Here is an 8,632-nt window from a genome sequence, read left to right as displayed (position 1 = left end):
TTCTCTCTCTTCGAGGAGAGAGTCTACAAAAAGGAACAACAAAGATATAATATGGCGGAGTAGAAGGACATAGTAAAACAGCCTGTAGAGAGTGTGCGAGTGTGCATTGTGCAAATAGTGCGGATAAGGATTTTTTTGACATGTGTAATATCGAAGCAAGGATCTTAGGAAAGGATTGGACATAGTGAAAGAAAGAAGCTTCAGAAGGAAAGTGTGTGAAAGAAGTGGACTGGACTAGCTTTAGAAGGAATATGCAGGTGAGAGTGCAGTGAATAAGGGCCCCAACGGAAGGCGCCGGGACTTAGTTAGTGTGTGTGCATGGTATAAGTAAAACAAATAGTAGAGGCCTCTAATAACTAAGACGGAACTGTAAATACAACAAAAAGCAAAAGTATATACTTATAATGTTCACAATCATTTAATTATCTTTTTTTAACAACGCAGAAATAATAAATTCAATATTTGTATAAATATTATTGTACTAATTGTTTTTTTATGAACAAATTATAGTGCTCACGGCGGCGAGGTGGGGAAAGGGTTAACACCTACGTAAACTTTCATAAGAGTCTCATGCCATCCCTTTCGCCTCTCCCCGTTGTGCGTCACAGCCTCAGTATTCAGAATGAGGATAAGGGGATGCCTGCGATGGGCGTAGCAAGGGGTGTTGATTCGTCTGCAGGATACATAAGGACAGGTAAATTTGGGAAGTTTAGGACGGGAAATGTTCGATTTCATCTAATCAGATTTCATGAATCATATCCCTGCCGTAGTAGGTTGCTGGTTTTTCTTCTCCTGGCTGCGGCCTGTCTGTCCATAGACGATATGGAATTATCTTCTGAACTTTTATCTCCGGGGATGCGATTTATACCTGCAGGGCAGGCTGTAGAGGTGGTTGTTTGTCCTTGATGTCGATTTGGACGGGGCGGGCGTTGTATTGACCGGAAGCGGAGGAGTTCGTTCTTGAAAACAAGATCCGCAAGTGTATTGAGAGCTGGGAAGTGTTCTGATCTTAACAGTTGGTAGGTGTTATGGTGTGGAAGTTCTTGTCTCAGGGAATTGATGTTTGTCTTTTGGACAGGAAAAACGCTTATGTTCAGGAGAGTCGGTGTTGTTGGGGCAGGTAGGGCAATGTTCCGAAGGTCTTAAGTTGAATCTTGCCAGGTGGCTTCCGTATAGGCCATTCCCGGTGAGATAGTGAGATAGTGGATCTATCAGATGACTCATCCTGAGACTTTCCTGGAGGTTTGGTAGAAAGTAGTGCAATCTCCTTCCTTGCTCGTAATTTGTCCACTGCATCTGCCATTGCTCGATCAGGGTATTTTGCATATCATTGGTGGTGGGCGCGAATACATCAAATATGTCAGTGATTCCCCGTTCGTCACCCTTTTTTAGCCAGTATTTTGCTGTTCTATATTTAATCACCTTATCAATGGGCCATATGCCCGTCACCACAAGCAAGATCAAAGTTGATGTGGTACCGGTAGTGTTGCAAACGAGACGAGACGAGACTTTGGTCTGTCTCGTCTCGTCTTGTGGAAATGCCGTCCCATCTCGTGTCTCGTCTCGTGTCTCGTCTCGTTTCTCGTCTCGGGTCTCGTCTCGTTTTGTCTCGTCTCGTTTTGTCTCGTCTCGTAAAAGTAATGCAGGATATTATGCCAACAAAAGTTAAAAGTGGGAGACATCACAAAATAATTATTCTCGAAAATGGGTTAAACCTTAAATCACTTTGCACACTGTATAGTGAGAATAAATATGATGTCTTAATCATAAGAACATGAGTATTTCAAATAAAGGCACGATGTAAAGAAGCGACCCAGTTTGAGCGACAAGAGACACGTGGTACTTCGGTTCGGAAGGTTACGTTTACTGAGGGTTCGTTTCCAAGGAAGCATGTTGCTTGTCGCTTTTCGCCTCTGGCTTGTTGAATTGACAAGCGACACGGAAGTATCACCCTGAAACAATAAACGACATGGAAGCGTAACGCAACGAAGCGTAGATGTTCTATACTCATTATGCAACGAAGCGTCGCTTCCTTGCGTTAGTCGATTCAATGAAAATCTTTTTACCTTAGCATCCAGAGAAGGCGCATATCTGGTAACAGAGTTGCCAAATATGGCTCTTTCTCCACTTTATAAATTTTCAAGTTTAAGTACCCTAAAGTAATCGTAAAAGTAACTATTGATGAAGATAGGTATACGAGGTTTGTCCAAAAAGAAACAGAACTTTTTCAAGATAAATTTATTTACCTTGTACACAACTTAATCGGATTTATCATCTTCAAAGTAGTGTCGTGCGTTACTGATACAGGGCTCCCAGCGCTTCTTTCACTGTTTGAATGCGTTCTGGAACGCATTTTGGGGAATAGCTTCGAGGCCTTGGAGCGAATTTTCCTTAATGTCTTCTATGGACTGGAAGAGGAGTCCTTTCAGAAGTCCGCAGGTGCTAATCAGGAGAATAGGGAAAGCTATCGTCCTCATTTGCTCGCTTCAAAAGATCTTCACTGATGTCAACAGGTCTTTATTTTTGTTCATGTGTCAGCAACAGTACAACAAATTTGGCAGCAACAAGCTGCATGTTGAATTTACCCACCAAGATCATATGACACGACGTTTTGCTTATACCCACTTCTGCTATTTCACTGACGATTTTCTCGCAGCACAGCACGCACTTGCTCAACATGCACATCATCACACGATGTTGATGGCCGTCCAGGTTTTGCATCGTCTTCAATGGACGTCCTGCCTGCTTTGAACCGCTCATACCACTCGTAACATTGTGTCTGGTTCATAGTCTTCCCCACGTGCTTTTTCCAACATTTTGAGCGTTTCTAAAAACGTCTTGCCCAATATGAATTAAAATTTGAATCGCACGCATTGCTCTTCGAGCATCTTTGTTTGCTGTGTATGAGAAAATCACCGCGGTAATGCAACCCGACTTCACTTAAATGCTCACAGGATGAAAACTAAAGAATATAGACTGGTGCACGCTACTTCTGAAGGACCCCTATACCCGGCGCTGGTAAGGTGACCAACGCCGATTGTATCATTGGTGGGCAAATTTGAAACTTTTGCTTCTTTCTGGACAAACCTTGTATTGCCAGAAGTAAGTCTATTACAGTTACAGCTACTTACTTTTAAAACTAGCTAGTTAGCTAGAATTCGTCAGAACAGTAATTCATTACAGTAAAACTTCGTTAATCCGGACCCCGGTAAGCCGGACGTCGCTTAATCCGGACAGGCAAAAATCAAAAGACAAAAAAAAGCAGAATGCAAGGTTTTAAATGTGGCTAGAAGTCAACAAGAGAACTTCCAAAGAGAAGGCAGTCAACCACTGATGAAATGCTTTTTCCCACAGACTTTGTACTGTAGTGTATAGTTTATTTAGGCGTATGACCTTTAAATACACAATAAAAAAACGTGTTTTGTTGCTTAAAACGGAGTTTTAATGCACTTCCTACTGTTCTTTTAGGTTATTTCAGTTAATCCGGACTTTTGTTAAACCGGCCAACTTATCCCTCCCCCATTAGTCCGGATTAGCGAGGTTTTACTGTACTTCCAAACACTGGAAAGTTTGTATTTCGTTCCGTGATACAGACTACAATAATGTGGTCACAAAGGGGGGTGCAGAATAGACAGTACTTAATATTATTTCACCACGACTAACTGTTGTAATATCTTTTACTTAATTCAGCAAATCCTGTTCCATGTTTGACTATTGTGTTTCACAATGTTAGTAGTTTTTTAAATATTGTTCGACATTGTGCACCTAATTGTACTTAATTCCCTAAACTTTGTTGCAGCTTCATCTAATTCCGTCTGCGTTAGCCAACACCAAGTCGATACCAAGTGCGCATGCGCTGACTGGACGAGTCCACCGGCAAAATAAGGGTGGAGCGTAGAAGGAAAACAGGTTCCGTACTGCTACTGAAACAGTATTAATGTTTTAGGCATAGTTACGTGGACCAGCAAAATACCTTAAGAGGGGGATGAGCTGTAACAGCTATTCAAACCCAACAAAAAGCGAGCGATAGTAAACAAATCAACTGAACACATACAATCTACCTACCTCCTCTTTTGCGTATCGACCCGTCTTACTGAACTAGTCTCGTCATCCTCAGTCGATGGAAGGCATTCGTTCAGAATAAACTACTGTATTTACTAGTCTAGATATTGTTGCAAACATACTTTCCGAATTCCCCTACATCTGTTTCTTTCATTAACAGATCTATGAAGTAATAGTTCAATTATGAAAACTATAGTGCTAACAATCAAACCGAGGAAATGAATACCAAAGATCGGCGAAATAGTTTCCAGTTTAAAGGGCTTGAAAGGTGAACTCCGTTGACCGCTGGAAGAGGAATGGGCTCTGTTCAGTACATCATTGTACCACTTGTCAAGAAGACCCGCTTCCACCATCCATCTTAGCAGCTGGTCCATTCGCAGTAAGTAGGGAGATCCTTTGGGAAGGGGGAAAACGGAATTGTACGTGTCCATCGGCTCCTTGACAATATGCACCCTTGGGTTCCCGTTCTCGTCTAAGGGAACGAACTTGACCATGTACGTACCAATCATTCCAGGACACACGAATGCTCTGTCCCGTTTTTTGGTCAACTCTCCGAAGAAGTGTAAGCCTTGCAACCCATAAAGGACAATCAATCTTTGGCTCATCTGCTTGACGGCTGCGTTTGATGTGTTGTAGAAGAAGTACACTTGCCCATCCGTCGTGCCAACCTTCAGATCTGAGTCAGCGACCTCCTGCGGGGTGTTCAGGTCATCATAGCTCTTCGGGTATGTTAGAAACTTCACGAATTGTGCCTGGTATATGCAGGAAATGACCAGGCTGAAGTAGACGAGAAGTACGAAGCAAATTCTGTCAGAGTATGCAGTGGGAAGCTTGTGGATAGAAAACTGCAAGAATACACTCCATACATTGAACAGGACGTCACTCTTAAGATTATTGTTGAAGGTTTTGCTGTACAGGATGTGGAATGATAGGAAGACAGTAATAGTCACCATTATTGTTACCCAGGAATCAGTTTTGAACGGAAGGATAAAGTTCCACCAGGCAGGAACATAACCAGATTTAGGAATCAGGATTATTGCCTTGTCGAAAATGTTTGGGTATGTGATGTCCAGGTCTGTCATTTCGTTCTGGGAGAGCAGGACAACATTGAAACTCAAATCGGCTCTTCCTTCCACAAGATCTCCGATGATACTGGTCCAGGTTCCGTTCTGCAGTTTTTGACCCAAGCTGTTTCGTGGATGCTTGTATGAGTGGATTGGGGTGAAGTTCATCTTGTGGACAAGAGCCTCGAACGCCTTACCTGCCATTCCGTCATACTGGTACGTCCCGTCGCTCTTCTTCACCATAGTGTTTATGGTGACCACATGTGCTGATGACACAACTAGCGAAAACCCGTGCATATCGTGCAATATCTTTCTGGTGCTCAAAATAGCAAGATCGATGTTTGTAAATCTGAGCAGAGCAACATCGCTACCATTTGAAATAGATGGCAGCAGGAAAGGGTTATAGGAGTACACACTGGGGCTCAAAGAGCTTCTAGCATCCGTAAACGCAACCAAGACATTGAGTATTTTGAAATCCCAAGCAAAAACAAATAATTCCTTTATCCTGTTCTCTTCAACTGGCTCTGAAGTCAAATATATGATGAAAGTCGATCGTCGACGCCACTTATGGACCAACAAACCTTTCCTCAATGTTTCAGCAGCTGAACCGATGCTCTCTTGAAACACTATAAAATATCCACACCCTCCAGCAGTCACTGGTTCTTCAAGCACCATGTAGAACTGGCTGTTTGTAAACCCTCCGTACATAATTCTAGGCACATTTAAGGTATGCATATGTGCAACGTAGGAAGCATCTGATGCTACAATCCCGATGAGTCTCTGACTACGCAGCAGAGAAGACTTGCAGAGAAATTCCGACAGAGTGTTTCCAGCAGTCGTGTGAGAACCTCCTAACTTCGTCTGGTTGGTGAGGGTCGATAACCACAGGATGGCAACGCTGATTGTGAAGGAAACCATGCTGACGTCAAGTTCAACCTGTAGAGATAAGAAAACACTGTACATATCTAATATCTACATTACTGACAAAATTTAATGCGGACATTCATTTGTTGATTGCCCGTTTTCTAGTGTTTTATGACGTCCTAGAAATTGATTAAGGGATCTTGAAGTATATTTCTCAACTAAGGGTCTAATGTGGTCTATAAGATATGATATATATAATATATATGGGCGATGCTTACGGAATGCTTCGTTCAGCATCCGCAGGCTATAGTCAGTCCGTGTGGCCGATCGTATTACTTCCTTCAGCCATTACAACCAATGCTTAAAGAGTGCTGAAACGCTAAGCACTCTTTAAGCATTCCTTCCGCTCGTGCGGACCGGGGTTTAGTTCCTGACCAATACCTAGTAACTCCGTAACTAACGGCCATAAATAAATACTCTTGCTTTAGTCTTGATGGTCGCTAGATGGGCTACAAAAAAGGTTCTGTTTGGTTTTTCGCTAATGTTGGTTGTTTTCCGTATTGTTTTAAAAAAATATATTTCATAAATGTAATTTTTGTATTACATCTTAAAATTCTTACCTTATAACTTTTGAATAAATTTAGTGACACAAGATTGTTTGGATTAAAAGTTGTATCCTATGTAAGTTTTTTGAGTTTTTATATTAAAGAAGCGCCATAAAATATGTCTCCAGAAGGAGGATAGTATCAAAAAGCTTGTCTCCTATCGACGATGTTCATCACAGTCCGCAGGCTAAGTCCCGAATCGTTGACTTTTTGATAAAACAAAGATACTTGGTATGATTACTTGTTACACCATTTAAGAGATCTGTATAATAGTTCAGTAACCAATCGCTATCTGAATGCTTACCGCCGCCATCTTGAAAAGCGTCCGCCATATTGGATAATTTTTATTTGATATATCTCTGAAACGGTGGCACCTATCAATATCCAGTTTTCTCCAAAGTGACCCAGTTAGTGCTAACTTTCATAATAAATGAATATAGCTATTTTGTAACAATAAATATAGTAGTTTTATAGAAAAACTCACTATTTATAACTTCTATGAGAATATTGTGAGTTGAAGATCTTAATAATCCTCGTACCAAACAATAGTATTTTATGCATTGTAAGTTTATGAAATGCTTGTTATATGTAAAACAAGTAAAGTGCTCCCCTGTGCTTTGCACCACGCCATGAAGGCGTGCAGGGGGCGTGGAGTTAGGGCCTCATCCTTTCTTGATCACAGCCGAATGTGAAGGTGATGCGATCACATGACTTTATTTAAATTTTAGACGAACTGAACCCTTAAAATGCTATATTTTTTATAATTATAAAATTAGTTTCAATATCATTTTTATGATAAATACAATTTAGAAACAGCTCAATTTTCTATAGAAAAAAAGGTTGCTCGTAGAAATATTCTTGTTCCTTTCCCTCACCACCCAAATGCATTTTTTGGACGATACTGCTCTTCACAAGTTCTTATGACATCTGAGGCAATGGTTGTTATCACAACCCCCCTTGCTCCAAGACGCTTCAGCCGTTATTTTCCGCAATTCAGGGATATGATCAATCAAGAGGATGTTATGTTATTTGTGTGAGGAACGTGTATGAAAAAGGACAGGGTAGCCATGCATGTAATTTGATACGGTACGGAGCTCGCAGTGTCTGAGAATTTCTTCTAACATTCTAGGAAGGTTCCATCTCAACAGGTAAATCCCGAGGACCTGAAAACCCACTTATGCACAGTCTAGGGATCTTGCAAGGACCAGGTGACCTTTCGCAGATGGAAGCCCACCGTGTGCATTTCCTGACGCGCTAACAAAGCAGACATCATGCGTCATCACGAAGAAGACATGGAAAGATTAATATCTTGAATGCACTTTCTGTTGCTACGGACCGTCTCGCCAGATAGTTTTACGTCTAGTCTCGAAGATTCTCTGCAAGCTGCACGTGTCCATCACCAACCTTTGTTGCTACCCGCTTAGGTTATATTATGAATTCTATGTGCGTATGCATTCTCTAATATTATGCTCTCTTCCCGCTTCTCCTTCCTCTTCTCCCCTCCCTCTCATCGCATCTTCTCTTCTCACCTTTCTTCGCTTCTTATTTCTTCCCTCTTGTCTTCTCTTCTTCCTTCACTCATTTCTTTCCTTATCTTCTTTCTTCGTATCCTTTCTCATTTGTTCCCTTCCCTTTTCTTCTTTTCATCTTCTATTATTTTCTCACTTTTGATTTATTTCATCCTCTTTTCTCCTCGCCTCCTCTTATATTCTCTTCCTTTATCTTTTGTAATCCTTTCCTAACTTGTCTTACCTTTTAATTTTTTCTCACTTCTCATTCCTTACCTTATCTTCTCTCCATGCATCACATCTTCTCTTACTTTTTTTATTCTTTCCTGACTTCCCATTTCTTCTCTTTATTATCCTTTCTTAACTTCTCAATCCTTCCTCTCTTTCCTCTTCTCTTTCATTCTCACTTCGCTTCTTATTACTTTATCTTCGTATTTCAGAATATTCTCTTTGTTATTGCCTTACTTCTATCCTATTAATGCTTTCTCTTTCATCTCATCTCAACACGAGATTTCTAATTGAAAACTTT

The 8,632-nt window shown here is 41.0% G+C and overlaps 1 protein-coding gene across 1 annotated transcript; it reads right to left on the bottom strand.

Annotated features, from left to right (window-relative positions):
* Positions 1-4,157: 4,157 nt before the first annotated feature.
* LOC146003369 (glutamate receptor U1-like) lies at positions 4,158-6,044 on the bottom strand. The gene has a single exon (XM_083141648.1). It carries the CDS (start codon positions 6,042-6,044, stop codon positions 4,158-4,160), a length of 1,887 nt encoding a protein of 628 aa, XP_082997774.1.
* Between the last annotated feature and the right edge of the window lie 2,588 nt (positions 6,045-8,632).

Source organism: Lepisma saccharinum, chromosome 20 (genome assembly GCF_977018435.1).
Source record: "Lepisma saccharinum chromosome 20, izLepSacc3.1, whole genome shotgun sequence".
Lineage (NCBI taxonomy): Eukaryota > Metazoa > Arthropoda > Insecta > Zygentoma > Lepismatidae > Lepisma > Lepisma saccharinum.
This window is presented reverse-complemented; position numbering and strand designations above follow the sequence as displayed.